The sequence below is a fragment of the Sphaeramia orbicularis genome, chromosome 13 (genome assembly GCF_902148855.1).
Source record: "Sphaeramia orbicularis chromosome 13, fSphaOr1.1, whole genome shotgun sequence".
Classification (NCBI taxonomy): Eukaryota; Metazoa; Chordata; class Actinopteri; order Kurtiformes; family Apogonidae; genus Sphaeramia; species Sphaeramia orbicularis.
In genome coordinates, this window is record NC_043969.1 from 37,414,071 (window position 1) to 37,437,627 (window position 23,557).

The 23,557-nt window shown below is 39.5% G+C and overlaps 1 protein-coding gene across 1 annotated transcript in view; it reads left to right on the top strand.

The window, feature by feature from the left end:
- The first annotated feature begins 1,803 nt into the window (after positions 1 to 1,803).
- Positions 1,804 to 23,557, top strand: part of LOC115431551 (LHFPL tetraspan subfamily member 6 protein) — a 59,790-nt gene continuing 38,036 nt past the window's right edge. Inside the window, exons 1-2 of the mRNA XM_030151977.1 lie at positions 1,804 to 2,075; positions 4,504 to 5,022. Coding sequence (XP_030007837.1) covers positions 4,638 to 5,022 — 385 coding nt within the window. The 5' untranslated portion in view covers positions 1,804 to 2,075; positions 4,504 to 4,637. The remainder of the gene's footprint in view (positions 2,076 to 4,503; positions 5,023 to 23,557) is intronic.

Sequence of the window (23,557 nt, forward strand, 5' to 3'; positions counted from 1 at the left end):
AATCAATATGCTGACATAAGCACACAAATAGACATGATGACAACAGATGGATCGATGCCAAAATAAGCTACAATATGAGCGGGTGGGATTTGTTGTGGCACCACTTGTTTATTCTTTTTTAAAATTTTATTTTATTCACATAATTTACTTACTTATGCAGTTATCTTATTTATTTTCTTCCTGCCTTACATCAAGTGTTATGCATGACCTGTTATTGTTTATTACTGTTGTTGCTGATTCCTGTTGATCTGTTTTGCATACTGCATTGTGTAAATAAAGTAAAAAAAGAAGAAAAAAAGAAAAAGAAATGTAATTTGTAAGACGGGTCCAAAAAGAAAGAGAACAAGGGCAATAATAGAACTATGAAAGAGGAAAAAAAACAATTAAAGTCCAATATTTTTTAAAAATTATTATTCTGAGAAAGAAATCTGCAATTAATCTGCGATTAAAGTCAGAATTCTGACAGAAAAAAAGTAAGAATTTAATCTCAGAATTCTGACTTTTTTCTCAGAAAAACAAAATAAGTAAATAAATAAATATATATACACTACCAGTTAAAAGTTTGGACTCACCTTCTTATTTAAATGACATGAGATGGACCACTGATTGTCAACAAGTGCTCAGCATCACTGGGAACTCCTTCAAGACTTTTGGAAAACATTTCAGGTGACTACCTTATGAAGCTCATCGAGACAAAGCCACAGAATGTGTAAAGCAGTAATAAAAGCAAAATGTGTCTATTTTGAAGAATCTAAAATATAAAACACGCTTTGAGTTATGTCACACTTTTTTTAACTAGATAATTCCATATGTGTTCATTCATAGTTTTGATGCCTTCAGTGAGAATCTACAATGTAAATAGTCATGAAAATAAAGAAAAACCAAGTGAGTCCCAAGTTTTGACTGGTAATATATATATATATATATATATATATATATATATATATATATATATATATATATATATATATTCATTTATTTATTTATTTTTTCATTCATTTTCTGAACCCGCTTTATCCTCACTAGGGTCACGGAGGTCGCTTGGAGCCTATCCCAGCTACATAGGGGTGGAGTACACCCTGGACAAGTTGCCAGTTCATTGCAGGGCTGACATATAGAGACAAACAATCACTCTCACATTCACACCTATGGGCAATTTAGATTAACCAATTAACCTATTAGTGTATGTCTTTTGGATGGTGGGAGGAAGCCAGAGTACCCGGGGAGAACCCACGCAGACACGGGGAGAACATGCAAACTCCACACAGAAAGGTCCCACCTCCCGTCGACTGGTGTTGGAATCGAACCAAGGACCTTCTTGCTGTGAGGCACGAGTGCTAACCACTGTACTATATATATATATATATATATATATATATATATACCTTAATTTTCTTTTTTTTTTTTTCAAGTGGCCCTAATCCTCTTCCATATAGAACATATGGAGAAGTACCTCTGATTCTCTTTTTTTTTTTTTTTTTTTTTTGTGACTCTCATTCTTAACAACAACAAAAAAGTGCCGGTAATTTACGACTGTTATTTCAACACATATCTATCAGCGGTTTTCGAGGCGTCCGTGAACGCATCGGGAGCTTGTAGGGGATGATAGTAGCGGTGAGTCCGGCCTCTGGGTGGGGATTTGGATGATTGATGGTCACCTCCCGAGAGTGTTTCACAGACTAGCCCCCCCCTTCCCTTCCCTTCCCCGCCCCTCCCTCTCTCTCTCTCTCTCCCTCCCTCTCTCTCTCTCTCTCTCCGTCCCTCTCTCTCTCTCCCTCTCCCTCTCTCTCTCTTTTCCAGCAGGAATGTGCAAACACAGTCCAGTAAACGCCGCACGTTTTCTGCGCCGCACCGGAGTGAATAATTGATCAGCGCTTCGGTTCTGTGTATTGATGAGACGGAAGTGATTTGCGGAGCTGATTCTGGGGACACTTTGCAGTTCGGATCCGTAGCTCGGACACTGGATTGTGTTTTGTGGTCGTCGATAAGAGGAAAAGTTTGCTTTGAGACCTAACACAGCTGGAGTCCGCAGATGGAAACAAGCTCTCTGCGTTCACCTACAGCTCTCCCAACATGTAAGAACCTTTTTCTTCTCTCTCTCTCCTTCCTTCTGTCTTTTCTGTCTTTTGCCTTGTTTCTTTATTCACATTCCGATAGTGTGAGCACTGCGATAACACAGTGCGTGCTTTGAGGTCACCCCTGTGGAGAAATCACTAGTGGGCTGTTCATGCGGACATTGGAAGGGGATCCTCAAATCAATCACACCTAAAAATATAGAATATCAGTGTTATTATAATCTGTGTTAATAGTAGAAATGACTGAGTTAAATACTTGATTTAGTTGTTTTTAAGATGAAACAGAAGTTATTGTATTTAATAATAGTTGCTCCACTAATCTGCTACCTGTTGTGGTTTTCAGCTGCTTAAACTGTCCTGAATGTGAAGAATTATGAATAATAATAATAAAAAAAAATCAAAAAAACAAAACGATTTGCACTATTATCTGTAGATATGTATCTTTACTGTCAAAATGATAAAAATAAAGATTGACTGAAACCTTGCGTAGATCATTCGCTTATTATATTATTATTATAACGTCTATTTCACCAGGAAAAAAAGCTCATTGAGATTAAAAATCTCTTTTTCAATAGTGTCCTGACCAAGACAACAGCAGAAGTTCCATAAAATAGAAATCACAGCCATGCATCCACACTAATATACATAAACACAATGAAAGTCAGTACTAAAAACTTAAAACTGATTAAAAAAAACATACATATAAAACATCACCATTATTTAGAAAGGTACTAAAAGTATAACAACAATGTTTCTTAAAAGCATCTCAAAGCCGAACCCAATTCAATCAATTAGAAAAACCCACATTTGTCCTTTTTCCACTGCTTTAAAATGACTTTGAATGTATTAAGAGACCGGTTCCTTCAGCTTGAGTTTGATGCTTTACAAACACGCACTCAATAACTATACTTTAAGAAAAACTGCATGTTACTAATCAATAATCCATAAAACAGGATGATGTCACACATAAAAAATGTGCATGAGGTGAAAATGAAATTCTGACCTTAATCCAAAAACCTTAACCCAACTGTTAAAGATTAATTTCCAGGACTTCCAGATACACAGAGATAGTAAAGTATCCCTTAAGAATGGACACTTTTTTCTTGGAGTTTGTTGGTTTTTGACGATCAAGTCATGCGTTTGCTCCTTTGCAGCCTGATAATGAAAAAGCATTTGTTTCTTTACAGTGTTTCACTACAGTAACACATTAACCCTTTAACAGCGGCAATCTCTCTGGTGCTACATTTTGCATTTGACAGCATTCAAATTACTGTAACTCCTAAACTGTTTGCGCTATCCACTAAATTCAAAAGGCATCAGAAAGCTGAGATCCTGAGCTTTTCGGCACGTTATAACACTTTACGGCAGCGATGTGGGACCCACCTTATTAAAAGTATAAATGAACTGTTTCAGAGACTTCCAGGCTAAAAAAAAAGCCTGGAAAAGACAAAAAATATGAAGCCGTAATACAGATACTGAATATTCAAGACCAAAAAAGCATGTTTAAGCTGAAAATGTATTCTGCAATCTCAAAGAGTCTCATTATGGACAATTACAGTTGTTTCTGATAATAAATATGCAAAAACTTCAAGTCTTTTTTATTGTTTTTTACTAAAACACACTGTTTTAAGCATTTATTATTCATAATAATGGTAATTAATGGCCAAATATTTAAAGTTAAGTTCTTCCTGAAAACAAAGGAGCAAAAGAATTGGCCAAAAAAAAGACACTTTCTAACACTTGAGACTAGAACTGCACAATATATTGTTTGAGCATCGACATCGCAATGTACATGCGCGCAATAGTCACATCGCAGGTCCTGCAATGTAGGAGACAAATTAACTCAACGTTTTGTCATCTAATTTCAACGGTATGTGACACAGTGATCCAAAGTTCTTAATCAGTTTGGAGTGAGTCGCTGACAAGAATATTGAAAAATTAGTAACGAACAAGAGAAAATCACCGTAAATGAAGACTTGGCGCCAAAAATTAAAGCAACATCAGTTATCTGGAATTATTTCAGCTACAAGAAGGATGATATTGAAACATGTGTTCAGTGTCAACTGTCGTCCAACTGTTCCCACAACGAGAGGAAACGCAATTAATTTGTTTGACCATTTATGTCAGCACCACAGAGCTATTATATACTCCTGAGTATTTTTTCATGTCGCAATATATATCGCGGGGTTAAAAAAAAATCGCAGTGTCAGATTTTTCCAATATTGTGCAGCCCTACTTGATACACCTAGGCGGTCTGTTATAATGGTTTAAAAGGGTTAAAACAAGCAAAAATTAGTATTATGATGATGCCATACGTCTCTGTCTCATTCTTAATGGTTGTTAATGAGTTATTACTGTTTTCCTTTCACGCTTGTATAATAGACTATAAAAAGGTGGATGTTATCACAGTTTTTTTTCCTCTTCATAGGGACCCAGAGTCACTGAGGAGGTGAAAACTGCCCCTGTTAAATGCGCACATCCAGGCTTTGCCACAACACGGTGACTGCTTCCAAACCTGCTGTTAGTTCAGTGACTGTGTGAACCACTCGCAGACTGTTTACCATGGCGTCTAGTCTGACATGTACGGGTGTGATCTGGGCGCTGCTGTCCCTGCTGTGCGCCGCCGCCTCCTGCGTTGGCTTCTTCATGCCCTACTGGCTCCTGGGGACGCAGATGGACAAACCCGTGTCCTTCGGGACGTTCAGGCGCTGCTCCTACCCGGTGCGGGACGAGGAGAGGCAGGCCACGGTGATGCTGGAGCAGTGTGGGCGCTACGCATCCTTCCACGGCATTCCCAGCCTGGAGTGGAGGATCTGCACGGTGGTGACGGGCGTGGGTTGCGGCCTTCTCCTGCTCGTGGCGCTCACGGCTCTCATGGGATGCTGCATCTCTGACCTCATCTCACGTACGATCGGTCGCGTGGCAGGAGGCATTCAGTTTGTCGGGGGTGAGTGTTGTTTTTTGTGTTTGGTTTGTGTTCGCACCAACTCACAACTCGCCAAAAGTTTGCTCTGTTCTGAGCGTGGGTGTTGGAAAAAAAAAAAAGAGCACTGACTGCAGATCAGATCAAATCACTTTAACCCACACACAACTCAACAACTCATTTTAGTTCAGGGGCCACATTCAGCTAAATTTGATCTGAAGTGGGCAAAAACCAGTAAAATAATAACATAATAATATATAAATAAAGTCAACTCCAACCTTTTCTCTGTGTTTTTCAGTGAAAAAAGTAAAATTACATTATGAAAATGTTTACATCTACAAACTATCCTTTCAAACAATGTGAATAACATGAACAAACTGAAAATAAAAATGCAATTTCAACACTGTTATGCTTTAGTTTATCATTTACACATGTACGTTATAACTTACAGATCACAGTGGATCTACAAATACACAAAACATTTAGTAACAGGTGGAATATTATTAAAGCTGCATGTACTTCTCTTAAGACATTTCAGGTTGTTCATATTTGTTCAGGTTATTCAGATTTTTTTGCAAAATTATACTTTGTTTTAGTCTAAATAGATGAAAACATTGACATTTACAAAGAGAAAAATTTGGAGTTGTGAGTATTTATAGGTTATTATAAGCTTGAATTGGTCTGAATGTGGAACCTGAACTAAAATGATTGTTAATATCTTAGTGTAATTTTTGCATTTCACAAATTCATCCCAAGGGCCGGACTGGACCCTTTGGGGGGCTGGAGTTGGCCCCCGGGCCGCTTGTTGGACACCTGTGCTTTAGCCCATAAAGACTCAGGGCTACTTTTGTGGCAGCTATGAAATGAATTTTTCTCTATGTTTATGTCTTCTTATCATCATTTGTTATAAAACTATCCTCTGTATTTAATTTTTTCAGTAAATATCAAGTATTTTCCTGTATTTAAGTTTCTGATCATGTAGGTATTCATAGAAGCTCAGAGTAAAACAAAGAAAACTGAAGAAAAAGGGACTTTTTCAGCTAAAATATTAGTAACTGAACGTATCAACAAGCATCTGCAACCACTGTCATTTGTCAAACTCATTGATTTTACTGGCGAATCAATGTTGCAGAAGATGATAGTGTTTCCACATTCACTACAGAGCCTCTGAACGTCCAAATGGGTCATATCTGATGACCATGAAAGGATGACAAACTGCATTTTACCTGAATTATTTACACTTATTGATAAGATTCATGGTTCAAAAGCTATTCAACATTTTACATCAGTAGACGATTTCATTTGTGAATTAAAACGCTGTACTTAATAACTGCTGTGGATTTCATAGAGAACTGTCAGGTTTTAGTAGTTGCAATTAGCTTCTCGTCAAATTTTACTTGTAGATTGTTGTTTGTCAGACAAAATCAAATTGGTGGGGAAACAAGGAGGTACAGAAATGTTAATAACCATGAAAACTTCACCCGTGGCCAACTTTTCTTGGCCACAAATCTGTCGGCTGTCTGCCTAGGGAGGCTGTCGTTTCCTCACATACTGGACTCCACAGGAAATGAAAAGCCTCCCAGTGAGATCTAGATTGTGCTCTCTGCTTAATAACATGGGATCAGTTTACAGTTTTGCACACTGGTTTGACTAAAATCGTGACTTTTTCTGCAAGAATGACTTCATCTCCAAACTAAAACATAGGTTTCACATGAACGTCTCAGGTAGAATTTCACAGGTCTTGCATTATTACAAAACACTGCAAAAGGTTTTCAGTAGTCGCTTTTCCATTGACCCTCAAATTACGCAAATATAACTTGCGTATAAAAATTTACCTAATGGAAAAGGACAATTTCGCCAAAAGTCTCATTTTTTGATTAAAAGTTTTTGCGCTGGCAAGAGGTGGTTTTTCGGGCATAGCGCAAATGGTATATCACGCAAAACTGCAATGGAAAGACCTTTTTTCGCAACTAGTCAGGTGAATTTTTTAAAAAAAAAATGGATGTTGACGTACATTACAGCAAGTGAAAAAGAAGATGAAACATGTTGCGGTATGTGTGGACACACCAGGAAACCCAATCATTTTTTAATTTAGTACAGGATAGAGGGGTAATATATAATAATAATGAATGTATCTGTAAATCAACACCATATTTACATTTGTTGCCGTGTTTATGGAATGACTTCTCATGTCACCTCGCGATAATTAATAAACAAACCACCGCATTTGTGATTTAATGGAAAAACCAACATTATGCACTTATGTTTTTTCAACATTTAGTAAATATCAGTAAAGTTTTGCGCAGATGTCCAATGGAAAAGTGACTAGTGTCTTTTTCCTCTGACCAGTAGATTTCTTGATTGTCTTTCTGTTGTGCAGCTCATGTTTGGGTTATATCCTCATCTTTCATTTTTACTTTGATGAAATTATGGAAAAACTAAGCTTCATTGTGGACAGAAGCTTGCCCAAAATATGCCAGTTTAATTTTCTGCTCGGGGGTTTGATCCATAGTGTGCCCCTTTAAGTTGAAAAGAAGCCCACGCCCTTTGTCAGTGCACATTTGTCTTAGAAAAAAAAATAGTCCTTTCAATCGTGCAGCTCAGGCTATGGACATATTTTTGTTTGATTATGGTAAGTGGGCATATGCGTCCACATGGCACCAGCTTTGTTTATGTGTACTATTGGTTTTGCACATGTGTTTCTCCTGGGACGTGAGGTCTGAGGGAAGACTTCCATGCATGGAAGCTGCAAGTTTCTCTGCCCCAGTTTAAGAAGCTGCGGCGCTGCAGCCCTCTCATTAACTCAAAAAACGTTTACCCGCATACTGTGGCTTACCACTCTGCTATTTACAATCCCCATCACTTCAGTTTGGCTTTAAAAAGTGATGTGACAGAGAAGCAGGTTGCAGGCAGATTTGACAGAGCTGCCAAGTTTTTCAGAAGGATAAATCTACAGAGGACCACCACAACGCACCATGTCCTAGTTCTAAAAGGCTTAGCTACTTAGAAACATCAGTATTAATGATGTATAATATGGAGGATGATTAAGGTGAAGGCTGGATGGTTTATTCAGAAGTGTGCACTTTTATGTAAGGGGAGCTCTTTTTAAGCTCGCGGCAACACCATACACACGGCATTACAGCAAGCTGCTATTTTTGGTTATAGGATTAAAAAATCCCTGTCTGTCTTCCTTGCGATTTCTCCCTTTCGTAGACTCACAAATCCAGACACGCATGAATTTAGATCGGGAGAGCGCAAAAGCAAAAGAGGCGAACAATACAAGGGGCGCCACTCGGATCTTTTTAACTTGAATGATGGTGAGCCAAAGGGCAGAGATGTCTCAGAAGGACTAATTGGAAGTGACACAATTGGGAAGCTCGCTCGGCTGTACCCTGTATTGTCTTGTGTCATTTACAAAGAGAGCAGCGAAAAATGTTGAGGCGAGCGGTAAGGGAGGGGCGGGGAAGTTGGGGGAGATACCTGATGACTGAAACATGCAGAAACACTCGTCTTACTTCTTTGAGCCTCCACAGGGGGGAAACCTAAATGTGAGCCCAGAGATATGATCGAATCTCAACGATTAACAGGGAAAAAAAAGGAGAAAGTGAGGCTTTACGGTAGGCGAGTTGTATGAATTTAGGAGATGTGAAGAAGCCTCACAGTTCACTGTCTGTTGTCGGTGCTTTTCTCCTTTTGTGTTTCCTCTGTTCCTATTGTTGTCTGCTAATGAAATGTGTCTAGCCAGAGAGGCCAGGGCCTTTGGGCTGCCACGAGTAAAACATCCACTTTATATCTCCCTGTAACTTATCTCAATCCAATTAAATAGACTTAGGTTGGAAGGATTTATCATCGCTTTATCTCATTAGCTGAATCAAATCCTGAAAAATAACTTCAACAATAACCATTATTGTTCCTGGTTTGTTTTCCACTTTACTTCAGACAGCTTCTCTCACAGTTGGTTAATTGTTTATGGCAAAGGCCCAAATTTTCCTCAGTGCATGTACAGTATTGTTGTGGTTCATGAATCAAAGGGCTATGATTTTTTTTGTGCTGCTAACATTAAATAAGCCGCTTCATTGTAATGTGTTTTTGTCTTAGTGAAGCAGTGATGCAGACTCTAAGCGGCTGTGTCACACAGGCAGACATTCAGAGATTCTTGACTTGGATTTGGTTGTTAGGGATTTTGATTCCTCCCCCGTGGAGCCTTGCCTTGTTTTTTTGGGAGCCTCAAGCTGAGCTGCACAGTGCGAAAAAAAAAAGATATTTAACGTTTGTTTTTTACAGCCGTGATTTAAGACACTGCATACACCTTCCTACATGTCCTGTTTTTCCAAAAGGCACAATAACCTTCCTTTAGATTTATGCGCCTTCTTTTTTTTTTTTTTTTTTTTTATATCATTCTTCTCTAACCCATAACAGGAAGTTTCGTTTTGACATGCTTGCCATTTGATCGGCGGATGATGAGTGACGGCTTGACAGGCTCCACGATTGGATGCCTCCATCACCAATTACATATTAGGGATAGCGACAGCAGCCAGAAGCAATTCATTTCCAAAGTTTTTTTTTCTCTAGCTTTTTCATATTAAGATACTCCTTTCACTCTATGATATGTCTAATTGGTGTGGGTCTGCCTGATCTGCCTCCGAGACAGAAACAAACTTGGTGAAACACTTTGAAATTAACTAAGAAGTGTAGATAGCAGTTACGGTTGAACTCAGGGTGAAAACTACAACGACTATGTGGCAAAACTGGGGAGTGAGGATGGCGAACGGAGTCTATAATGCAGCAAAAATGCCAGAAGTAACATTTGAAGTCTTGTTAAAATAGCTGAACCTAGATTAAACACTGTTCCATGTAGTTTTGATGTAAGGATTCTTTAACAGCTACTTTCTAAATGTTATTTTTTCAACTCTTAATTTCTTCTCACTTTCATCATGGCCAAGTTGCTTCAAGTAGAGAAAGTATAGATGTCTGAAACAGCTAAACCCAGCAGCTCTTCAATGACCTGCTCGGACTTCTGGATTTTAATAATGTCTGCAGGCTCTGAGTTGGCTCCGACATCAAGATTTTGTCTTAGATCTTAAAAACCTGCCTGAGACGGTCTAATTCACAGAGTGCTGTGCGGTCTTTAAGGGATTATTAGACTTGTGATATAGGCGGTTGCCAAGCACAACCATAGCTTAAAAGTTAAAATCTCAGAATCATTTAAAAACTGGCAAGAATACAGTGGAAATTGCCAAAAGTAGACATTGGCACCAGTTGTTCTTACACCTAATAAAAACACTGGCACTTGTTCCAAGAAGATATTAAAGGCCTCATTAGTGTTGTTTTATTTGCCTTATAGAAAAAGACCCATGGTTTCTATATCAGCAGAATGAAGCGCAGCCAAATTCCAGAAACGCTTCTTTATTATAGAGTAAATGGTGCTTTTGATCTGTTTTTGTAGAAGCAGAATCGACTCATTGTAAAAGTGATAAAACTCCATTTAGTCCATTTAGTTACCGGAATTGCTTTTGTAACTGAAATAAAACCCAAAATGTCCCAAATGGCTTGAAGCTGACATAACATTACCCATTACAGAAGAGGAACTGATAAAGCGGTGTTTCAAGAAAACACGTCTGAAATCTTAAAAGAATGTTGTTTTGGCCCATTGAGAATGTCAGCCGGATTGAAATTATTTGAACTCTTGATATAAATGTCAGGAGCTACAGTTCTCAAGGCCGGAGGATATAAGCTATATTTTATTGAGAAGGTGTTAAACTGCTGCGTCCTTGAAGCTGAAAGCGAAATAACAAACACTGTGATGCATGAGTGGCTGTACTTGTGCCTTTTCAGAGAACTTTGTCGGGACAGTATCTAGGGTACAAGCAGAGGACTTCATATGAGATGCTGCGGTTCTATAAGAGGTATGAGCGGTACAAGATGTCTATTTCCCCCTGGGATGTTTTTAAAAAAAGGTTGAAACAGCTCAACGCAGCATATTGCAGTGCTATAGGGGAACCATGTGGTCAGCAGGTAATCTTGTATGTCGTTGAGAGAGCAAATGTTCTCTTTACTCTGTACAATTTTGGTGAAATATCTAATTCTATCTCTGCATGATGGGCTAAAAGCATTTATTATTGATTAGAGACATTTAATGTCTATTACATTAAATATTACCTCTGGGATCTGACAGCTCTTTGATGAAACAAGATCAGAAAAAATGTAGATTTTTCACATGCATTTCAGCTTTCTGATGTCCCCTGATGTTGCAGAGTGAGATGACAAACTTGTAATTTATTGGACACTTTCTGTGTGCAGTTTGGTTTTTATTTCCTCTGAGAATGTGAGCAATGTGTAAAGTCTAAAAGGAAGCAGAAACAGGATTGAGGAGAAGCAGATGAAACTGTATCAGGCTGGTCTGTTTGAACTGAAGCACATGTTTGTGGGAGAAACAATGCGATGCATTGGCTCGAGCCTCCGCAGTGTGCACAGGCTTGTTGGCTGAGCTGGTTGAGTACTTCCCACTCTAGCCTGAGCTGAAGCTGCAGTTGATCTGAAATATCAAATAATTGGCAGTGTAGCCTTCTGGGAAAGCTTCTCCATTTCGTTTTCTGGTTGATTGGCTCTGTTTACACCTCTGTGCCAACATCTTGTTTGCCCACACTGGTGTCGAATGTCATTAAATGAAACAATATGAAGTCACAGTGAGAAAACATGGGAAATACAGTCAGTGGTGGGTCTTTTTTTTCTGTAATATTTGCCTGTGTTTTGTTGCTGAGTAGCTGCATTGTTCTCTCAAAGTTGACCTATTATGCAAAACGTGTAATGTGGTGGTTGTAGGTTGTTCAGGTCACAAGATTCAATTTACCACATCTGCTTGTTTTACCTCTGTAGCTGAAAGTACATGTGAAGGGCATGAGCATGAGCGATAAATTTAAAGACATGTAAATAAATTACAGATGGGCTGCCATTGTGGCTTCCATAATACTGCCAAGGGCTATTTGGCACAGGAGCGTGTTGTCCTGTTTGAGAGCCATACCAGCACAGCCAGGAGCTTTGTCCTTGTGTCGGCTTTGTGAGTTCTTGCCAGCTGGATCGCACCCAGTCCCAGAATGTGTGCTTCCACTCCCCTCTCACCACCAGCACTCATTTTCAAGAGGTACAACAAAAATGAAATCGCATCCATATGAGGAGGAAGGCTTTGGGATGAAGAGCTCATCTTTCTGGGGAAATAGTCTAACTGGAACAGTGTCTCCTGACAGTCATTGTTTAATGGTGTTGGATCATAGATGCATTTCCGGGGTAAATATTCCCTGACGTGCTTCGTTTTGCTTTTACTCCCAAAAAAATCTGTATTCCCTCCTCATTGCAGGCCTGCCACTTTGATGTGATGATGATGGACTACAGTGTCTCATGTGCCATGAAAGCATTGGATAAAACTAATGAGATAGTACTGGCCCATATGTTTGAGTGGAGAAAACCAAGGCGTGTTACTATTGGACGAGAACATTGTCTAATGGTTTTTTCGAATGCTATCTTGCTCTTCATTCCTTATGTTTCCGGCCTCTGATGGCCATAAAGTGGACATCTCTTCCTCTGGGTTGATTGATCACCTAAAGTGCAGACCACTCTTGCAACACTGTAATGTGCTCATTCAGCCCTAGCTATTTTTTGCTCACCATACAGTTCCCTTAAACCCCCACCAGCACCACCACAAGGGTGTTTGGAGACCGAGAGCAACGAAACGTAGCCTCTGCGCTACAGGCAGTCTATTTTCTCCAACACTGTACTCTGGCTCTCTCCTTCACCCTTTCACTTCATCCCTGCCCCTCTCCCTTTGGGTTACTACAGTATTATTTTCAGTGGTCCCAGTCTTTAACTCTTTTTTCAGGCTTGCTTCACCTTTAGCCTAAATTTGCTTTCTCTCTTCTGTGTCCTCCTCTTCCCCTTCTCCATCTCCATCTTCTGTCCTTCCTCTCTCCTCCTCCTCCTTTTCTGTGCATATTTCTGTTGGCTGCAAGCAGAAAAAAAAATAGACCGGACCAATGACCCGAAGAGTGGACCTGGACTGAGCCAGAAAGACAGAAAGAGAAAACAGATGGAAAAAAAAAAAGAGAGGGAGACAGAAATGGAGAGAAACAGGGCGGAAAGCCCGGCATCAACGGGGATTTAGTTTTGTCAAACAGGAAGTCTGGTGAACCAAAGGATAGACAGAAGGGTTATTTCAGTCTGTGCCTATGTTAAGTCATTGTTTTCTCTGTCATAGTAGCAGACGTGCTGCACATCGAGTTGTTTTTGTCACTATGAACAGACCTGTTCCAGAAAACGTGTCTGTAGTCGTGTTTGGCATTAATGCAGCCATAAAAAAAAAAAAAAAAAAAAAAAAAAAAAAAAAAACATGGTGCATGAGAAACCTGACAGCTGTGGGAAATTAATAAATCTGGTAAATTAATCCCAGAGTGATGAATTTATGATTGATTCCTGGATTGATAGGGAATCAATGAATGGCTATTTGAATATAGTTGGAAATTAATCAAGCAAACACTCTCTGGTGCCAAGTTTTATGTTGCTGAGACAAAACAAGCTTTTTGACAAATGGTCTTTGGGCTCTGGGATATGATGAGCCTCTGACTTTTTATTGATTGAACAATTAATCCATTCTTGACATTAGGGGTTGGACAGATTATAACAGGAGTGTATTGTATTTCCTTCTGTGGCAATAGATTATCAATTCATTAGTGCCAAATATTGATATTTTCATTGACTGATAGAATGACTGATTGTTAACAAGCAGGCTCTAAATTAACCAGACTCACCACCTTAAAGAGGCACTAAAGTAGGTGTCTGTGCACTTTTATGTACATTGCTTTATTTCAGTTGTCATACATAATTCCAGTGGTTTTTTGTTCTTCATTTACATTTTTATGACATATTGTAGATGATTGCATCAAGGAGCAGAAATGCTGTGTTACAGATGCATTGTGAAAATATCTTGTGAAAGTACTATATCTTGAGTTACTCTGTGATTCCTACACCTGCTGTTCATCATGTTAGATTTGTATTTTTTGCCATTATATGTGAAGTTTGTGTGGGGATCTGCACTGGTTATTTGTTAACATTCAGTAGCTCCATTTCAGAGCTAACAACTGTCTCGGGTAGCCTTTACACTAATTTTTCTACGTAGAGGGCTCGGGTTGTTTTTTTTTTCCTTAAAAAAATCCTTATACTCACTCTTAAAGTCTTCAGTTTTTGTCATCTGGGCCTGCACAGCTGCAACAGTGTGCAATGCAAGCTGCTGTTAGCTTAGAGCAGTGTTTTTCAACCTTGGGGTCGGGACCCCACGTGGGGTCGCCAGGAAGTCAAATGGGGTCGCCTGAAATTTCTAGTAACCAATAAAAATAAAGAAAATTAAAAAAAAACACTAATAAAAAATACATAAGACAATCCCTATACATATCAGACAAACTGTGTGTCTGAAACTGCAGCACTGAGGTTCTGTTTATCTTTCAAATGTTCATTGTGGTCAGTTTCAGATGCTGCAGCTCTTTCCTAATTCATAGTTTGAGTTCTTGTTTGTTCAGTATTCATTGTCAGCTTTGTAAATCCAAGCTGGACTGACTGTACATATCCTGACCAAGGTAAATCCAATTCTCCCTTTGTGCAGTAATCTACACCTAGCTTTTCTGCCTCCATCCATAATAATATACATTATATAGACTAAATGTCGCCTAAAATTAATGTTTATTTGCAACATAGTATAGCAAACTGTTACATGATCAAAAAGAAATTAATCTTAGCCAAAAAAAAAAAAAAAAGTCTCTGTTTTGAATATTTGGGGTCACCAGAAATTTGTGATGTTAAAATGGGGTCACGAGCCAAAAAAGGTTGGGAACCACTGGCTTAGAGATGGAGTTAAACAACCAGGTTCAAGCACAACTTAATTCCAAACATAAACTTCACATACATAGGTACACTAATCTTGCATGTTTGGGTTTTAATCACAATGCAATACACAAATTAAAGGTACAATATGTAACCTTCACATGTGCTCATGTGGTTATGTGATGTTTGTGTTGGAGTCTGTCGATTGCTAATTGTGATGTTGTACATAGAGAAGTGGAAGAGAAGCTTTTGCAAACACAGGAATGACCATAAATTTCACTCCTTAGATTCCACCTCTAATAATCTCATATTTGCTTGAGGTTGTACAACAACAGCAACAACAACAGTGTGCAACACTAGTACCCATTATCTTAAAAATTAGATTAGCTAATGGTAACAAATAGCAACAGCTCCCTGTGCAACACAGACTTCAACACAATCCTCACATCAATTTACAAATCTTGCATATTGGACCTTTAAATGTGATGTAGTGAACAAAGCAAATATACAACATGTAACATTAACCCATGCTCATGTGTTTTTGTTATGTGTTGCACATGTCTTCGGCTGCACAACAGAGGCATTCGCAAACTCAGGAGTGAGCATTAACCTCTCAGCTCTTCACAGAAAATTCCTCTACATAGAATCAGTTGACACAATGCTGTCATAAATGTAGGCAACCAAGACAAGTCGAGGAAGATGCTCATTTTTAAACTGCATTACCATCTGCTCACACTTTTGAAATAGTGAAGCAATGAATACATGTAAATGTCTTCTCAAATGTTACACATTTCACCTTCAATAGATGATTAAAAATATGTGATATTTGCCGCCCAAGAGCCTAGGGGAACAAGGAGAGTTTATTTTAAGGATGAAACAGGACTCTTTCCCCTGGTTATACAGTACAGGCAGAGCAGACAGAAAAGTAATTGTTAACACATATCACGTCTTTGCCACTGACACCTAAAACAGTGAATATGTGTGTGAACGGGTGAATCACTGCTTAGACAGATGCTTAACAGATGGCAGAGACTCCATTGCTCTGTATCACTGGTGACACACATCTTGGAGGACATGCTTAATGTCAATGTCCTAGCCTGTACTTACAGTGAGCAGCGCTTTAGTCACAGGTTACAATACAATAATAAAACGCTTTCATGTGGTTTGAGGCGCTGGAGTCATTGTTGCTTTGGAAAAAAAAAAAAAACGGGAACGTGAATAGTGAACAAGCAAAGACAAACATACCTTTTTTTTTTTTTTTTTTTAACTACATGTTATGTCTAATTATGAATGACGAAGATGGAAAGTCCACATTTGACCTGTTAGACATCTCAAAGGGAGTCAAAGGCCATGAGTCGGCTGAATAAATGAATAAGTATGGATTGGATAGATTGGTTCTGAGCCCTGTGGGATAAAGTAGTTTGCTCAGTATTCATGCCCTGTTTTACAGTCTCAGAGGCACCGTGCCTTTAACACTACAGTTAATTATACCCTGTTCTTCCTAGTGAGGGGGAATGTGGGGTCAATACCGCTTTTGTGCCGCCATCTCATAGGTCAAATAGCAGGCCAGCGAGGAAAAAAAAAAAAAAAAAGAGTATGGCTTGGATGTATGGAGACAGAGCTGCAAATATAATGGCAGCACAGAAGAGCTCAGAGAGGGGTTTATTTTTGGTGAAGGAATCCACAGTAATTGCCTGTCTTTAGTTTCTTTACCCTCAAACCATGGATACATTATATTGTATTCTTCCATATCCCAAAATGGCAACCCACTTAAGATGAGTCATTTTCTCTCTTTCACCACTTCCACTCGCAGATATCTTATTTAATTTGACTCGACGTGTCTTGTATCTCCTGCATCTTATCCCTTGAAAGGCCAAGGAATGGAATTAAGACCTGCTTAAAAGAGCCTGGGCCCTCATGGTTGGTAATGTGCGGAAAAGGGCAGCCTCTGTCTCCGGGAGAATTAGATCAGGGTCAGTACGCAGCGCTGGGAGGCTGGGAGAGAAGCCTTGTCCACCATTAAGGCCGCTGAAAAACATGTGGCCAAGCTGTTAGAATGAGGCGACAGGTGAAGGGCGGCGTAAAAAGGCGACCGGAGATCACATCACCACCTGTGCACATGCATTTGTCTGCTCGGGTTAATGACGAGTGTGGCGCTGCTTGTATGCGAGAGCAGGGTAGGGACTGACGTGTGTTTTTGGAGTGTGTAAATCTGTTGCATGCATGTTGTTGAAGGTATTAATGTCCCGTGTGCAGCGACCAGACCCTTCCTCTGCTGTCTGCCTGAAAGAATGTAGGGAATTCAGGGTAAATATATTCTGTTGCCACCTACCCCCTGAGCTCCCAATCTTCATCTGCACTACGAGTTTAATTTGAGACGATTTTAATGAGCGTGTGTTGCTCAAGAAAAAAACATTCCAACTGAAAACATTTCACAATAGTTATCTTTAATCGCCAGGCTAAAATCTGAGTTTTGAGATCTGCGCTTGTGATTGTTAACGCTAACAAACACTAGGATTTTTCGGTCATGAAGTCAGCTTATATAAATTAGAAGCAGCAAGACCCTTGAGAGAGTTTGTTTGTTTAGTGATCAATACAAACGAGACTTTATTTCAAGGTGTGGAATGTGCAGTGTGGGCTGTTTTAAGCTTCATGTACACCATCAAAGGCACCTTGGAGTAGTAATAAGCAAAATGTCAGTCTTTCCATTAGCATAAAATGACAACTCTCTAATTGTGCTGTATGAAATTATGTCTCGGGAAAAAAAGTACATTCCTCAGTTTTTATAAGGTCAGCACAAGTTCAATTGTGATCTCCAGTTTTGGCATATATGGGCCATTTTATGAAAATGTTGCAAACTGCTGCCCCATGTCCAGGAAACATAGTAAAAAGCATTTAAATATGCATACTGTAAATATTTCCTAATGATCTGTGCAAACCCAAAAGAATAACAGAGATAGCAGGAGGCTTAAATAACATCATTTACATTTTCAAGTCATCACTAGAACTTGTGTCTCTGTTGTAGTCATAACTGTTTCTGGCATTTTTAGGTAATTTAAGTCTGCACATGGTTAGTTAGCAGTTGTACACATAAACAAACACATTTTCTACAATAAAACAGAAATGTGTTTGCTTGATTGCAGAGATTTGCAGAAATTGCACCAATTTCATAGAATGGCCTGAGCGCAGATATAGTTGTAGGGACTTTACATTGGGTAGTTTTTGGGTGGGAGGCGACAGTGCTATTCCAGTTTTGTTTTACTTCCCAGACTCTCTTTCCAGACGGTCAGCAGCAGTTGGGTGGGCTCTTCACATAAGATCTGGTTTCCACAGCAGCGAGGGGCTCAACAGGGTCAACATTTGGAGAAATCCCTAGAGTCTTGTGGCGGTCAGTGGTGTGTTGCTTTAGATAAACAAGTTAAGCTACAAGTTGCCTATAGACTGAAGAAACAACGCACAGCCCCTCTTCTGACAGTCAATTCAGCTCCCAAAGTCTATTTTTACCCTTCACGTGCAGATCGTAGTCAAGCTTCAACACTTAAGCGGCACCTTGTTGACTGGCCTTCCCTTGAACCCAAAAATAGAAGGAAAAACTAACAAAAGACATAAACAAAAACCGGGGAAAAAGCACTTTTAAGTCAGGCATTTCCCCCATTGAGATAAAGACTGTGAAAGTGCTTTGGAATATGAGGCCCAGACTGGGACGTCCCTTCAGTTCCCCTTATACGACAGAGTGTCTATGTATTTTAAGGCTGCTCAGTCCAAAATGCAGCGCAGTGAAAGCATAACACAAGGTCTGTGGAATGCGCAGAGTGAACTTCATCTCAGAGAGAGCTAGAGGAAGCTATAAACAGGACAGAGATATGCTCTACCCATATTTGTGTGTGTTTATGAAGATCAGCTAGTGCCGATGGCCATATATAGGATTGCGAGAGAAGATCTGGAAGAAACTGTCAGAAGCTTTGTGTTTTCTGTGAAATACCTTTGGAGTGCAATTCAAAGAAGTTACCCTGTTAATGTAAGCTGGGTCTGGAACAGTTTACAAATGGCTGTATAGTAGGTGGGGATAATGATATATGAGCATAGATACCTTATCTCCTTCCTCACCTTTTATAACATTACAACACCATTTGCTCTCCTGCTTCTTCCCCTGACACTTAAATGCACTTTGTTGCCATCGCTCACATATTCTTTTTTCTGTATTCAATTATTTCTTGCTTAACTCATGTGGGTGTTCGTCTTGCTGAAATAGAAACAAAATGTCACTGAGAACTCAAATGAAAAGCCAAGAAGCTTCAGCTACTTTCCAACAGGAGGATGGTGATTTGCATGGTCTTTGATCCAGCAGAGCGACTCCGTTCTCTGCACTCGTTCTGGGCTGGACCAGTCTGAGGCCCGCACTGCTTCTACCAACCCTGACGAGTCTGTTACACCCAGGCTCATGAACTCATGGCAAGTCCCCATGGCAACAGTAACACACTGGCACTAGCTAGAGCTATACCACACTATATTGTGGGTGTGATTTAAACTCATGCTGTGACTGAACCCCACAGCTTTTTAATCACATATTCCAGCTATTGCTCAGGCTGGCTCATGAGTTGATGTCTCTAGTGGGAGATGGTGTAGATGAATCGAAATTACATTAAGTGAGTTATTCTCTGGCTTTATAGACTCGCCAACACAATGAAAACACCAATCTTCAGTGAATAGCTCCAAGATAATGCAAACACTGACCACAGTCGTTTGTCTGCTCTGTTTTCGTGGCTTTCATTTTAAATAAATTGTTGCAGGACAAAGTCATTAAATCCATTCAAAAGAGAAAATAGGATCTGATGCATTTTTTTCTGAGCTGTTCAAGTGTACAGAATCATAAATAAGTATTGATCCTTTTAATGAAATATACAAGCCTCATTAAAGTCTGTCCAGCCTGGTGTTATATAGTCTGGATTCTATACTTGCGTGTGATGACTATTACATGAGCAAATTGGAAGGAAACCAGGAAAGACAACTAAAGACATGGGTGTCACCTGTTAGGGTGAAGTAGAATGGAGGATTTGTAATTACAGAGTGATAATATGTGGAGCCAAGCCCTTGGGAGCTCGACGGTATTGCTCTACTGCCAGCGATATCACTCACATCTACTTATCTCTGGCACCGCCAGCTAAGACTTGATCATTAGTGAACATGTCGCTATCATGACCGTCCTGATAATGTTCCTCTAATATGTTCTTTCTTGGCATCACCTTCAGGGTGAGTTTTACTACATCCTGCTATTTTTTAATATGTTAAAGCATATAAATTCATGCAAACGTGAGACTGTACTTATTGAAAACCTGTCAGAATGGATTTTTGTTAGTTCTTTATATTAGGGAATGCATATCACCATAAACCAAAGGCTTATGGCATGTATTTTGAATCTTTTAAGGAATTACACAACTCTTATTCACCTAATTCTGCATGCTCATATTCTCCAACTACTAACACATTAACTAACAGTTTCCCCTCGATAACTAGCTCATCATTGATTATTGATCTGAAGTAAGGGAGTTAAATATATAACCACAATCTTCATTAACAGAATTTCCAATAATATATGCAGTGATGTCGCCTGCCTTTATGCAACCATATCAAGGCTTAAGGTAAGGAATTAATGAGTAGTTATTCATTATTAACGGGTGAATATTCTAGTAATAGGCGTAGTAATAACCATCATGTTAATGGTGAATATTTGCTCCGACTATAAAGTTTTCGCAGCTTCTCAAGTTCAGTTTGGTTCACTCACAAAGAACAGATTTAGATGTAATTATTTCAGGGCAGAAATTGCACAAGTAAAGAGACTGAACAGATTGCTTGTCATAACAACATGTTTCAGCGGCTGCCTGAAATCTTCTGACAGTTATAGCAAGTTGGAAGTTGGTTTTATTTTTCCTAACAATCTCAGTAAGAGCTGTTGGATCAGTAGGTGAAGTCCTCCAGAGCTGTTCTGCTCAACATGTTTCAGCTTGACTCTGATGGCGCTTCACCATCTGACATTTGGAGATAACCACAGAGTAAGTGGCTGGCCACTGCGTGTCTGCTTTTTTTGTGTGCTTTTTTTTTTTTTTTTTCAAGCAGACCACTCAGCCTTAGTCATGATGGATACCGACTGGCTCGTCATGCGCAAAGAAGCAGATAATAGAAGCCAAGAAGTTGCGGGCGCTCAGGCCTGCTAATAACACAGTGTAGTCTGTCAGTCAGACAAAGCACAGGTTGTACCACTTTGATTGTCAGTGTGACATCCTTATTTTTGTCATTTTTTTGACGTTATACAAATGTTTTTCTTGCACAGTTGACTGGCTCATAAAAGTACATTTTTTCGGCCTGTATAACTGCATCAGCTCTCAGGGTTCAAGACGGCATGAGGTGTCTGTTATAGAAACTGGCAAGTTTGACATGTATCATTCAGTAGTTACACTGCACATCACCCATGAGCAGCAGTGACACTAAGGTTATTCTGTAAGCCATCCGGTAAGCTGACACTGGCTCCATGCACAGAATGTCAATAAAAGCACAGACAGCTGTGTGCTCTGCAGAGACCCTGCTGAGTTTTGGGCAGTAAATGTCCATTATTATCTCAGCATCTTCCTCTTCAGCCTCCACCGTGTCTGGACCTTTGAGATCATTTAGCTTGCACTTCCTCAGGCAATGCACTTCAGAGTTATCCATTATTTTGACTGTCAAAATAAAACCAAGCCGAGAAGTATGTGGACTCTTGATCTGCCTGGGAAATGTCTTCAAGGATACAACCAAGATTACCTCCGCCAAGGAGGTAGTTTAATTTCCTGTGTTTGTTTATTGGTTTGTTTGGCTGTTGGTTTATTTTTCTGTCTATACGACTGCACAAAAAAACTACTTCACCAATTTTCATTACATTTGGCAGAAGAGTAGAGCATGGGTGAAGAGTGAACCTAATAAAGAGTAGATCCATAAAAAGGGGCGTGTCTTGGATTTTCCCCTGCTTTTTCTAATATTGAAAGATAGTTAATATCTGTTAGTGTTATGGTCACTGTCTCCCATTAGATGATTATAATCATCAATTCCTGCTGACATGGCTACATGTTAGTCCCTGAGCTCACTGTTTGCTGTTTTTAGGGATGCCCATGACCCTGACTGACTTCAGGAACAGGAATGGAATCAGTCAGTGGCATGTCAGGCAATGTGTATGTTATTGGCTGCCTTGTGTTCAAAAAACCCTAAAAAACAAAGTGATGGAACTCGTTGTGGTAGGCCAAACCAATTCAAGTTTAGTCTTTCTGTCAGGGGGAATCAATGATTCTCAGGCCTGATGCTCAGTTATTTCAACACAGCCCAACCCACTGCATCTGCCATCTCAGGCAATAATTGACCTGATATTGTATAGTCTGAACCCGACATTAGGGAACTGTGAGCCTTGGCTAAAGTATGCACACAACCAAGTATCCTCCCAGTTTTATTATGTATCTTGGCAGATGCGTCCTCTATGATTAGACTGGCTTCAGATCAGATCGGAAGCCAAGAGCTGCACCTTTTAATGAAAGATGCCCAGTTGCATGTGCTCCACACAACCAAGTTCGGGTATTTGTATCTGTAAAAACTTCACCAAAGAAGACCTCAATCAATCAAGACTTTTGGAAGCCTAGAACCATCAGAATGTGTTTGTTATCACAATTACTGAAATGTATAAACCTTGAAAATTTTGTGGCAGTTATCTGCAATAACAACAAAATGACATCACTGAGCTCCATTGTACTCAAAATAGCTATTTTTCAGGGTGGAGTTTTCATCTGAAGCTGCCAGCAGTCCTACAACTGAGCAAAGCATTAATATGAATGTTTTCATAGCAAACTCAGGATTAAAAATGTGTGGTTTACAGGAGGAGAAAAACGGTGAAGACCAAGAGTCTAAAATGAAATGTCAAAGATTTCAAAGGGAATCTTGACAGCTTATTATTTTAAAGAATTGCATTCTCAAGAGTTTGGAGCTTCTGTGTGTTTGTGTAAAGCTCAGACTCTATAACATTCAAAAGGAAAGGAGTCTGTACGAAAGAAATATGGCAAATATATAGTTACTGGTCAATCTACAGCTTTGTTCTTTACACTCCAGAGACACTTACAGTGAAAGACTTGAGAGAAGCTGAGCACTTTTTCTGAGCAGTTGTCAGCCAGCAACTGGCAACTGGCGCGTGGAGATTTCCCCTGGCGGTGTACATTCAGTTTGAGAAGACACGTTTCTACTACACTATATGCCACTCCAAACTTCAAACAGAAAAGGCACTGTTTTTTTTACAAATACTTTCAGTGTAGTTACTATGAAGTAATTGTTTTAATAAAACTCAAAGTAAAACCTGTGTGGCTTGATAAGAATATCAGATACACACAGTAAATGGTACAAAGTAACTGGGGTGTGGTTCTCATTAACTCCTTTGGGTGAGAGTTTGTGATTCACTTCATAAAAAAGGAGTTTCTTTCCCAAAATCTCGTCAGAAGCTCCCCTGGGTTTTCACAAACATCCTCTTTCTTGAAAGGTAACGGAACAAAACAACAATTGAAAGCAGGCAGCTTGTTCAGAGGTATCAGAGGGATTTAAAGGTGTGTTGTCGTTGGGGTAGAGTATTCAAACAGTCATGCTTCCCACTGCTTATTGATGGGCTCTCGGCAGGGTGCTGCTGAGTCAGGAA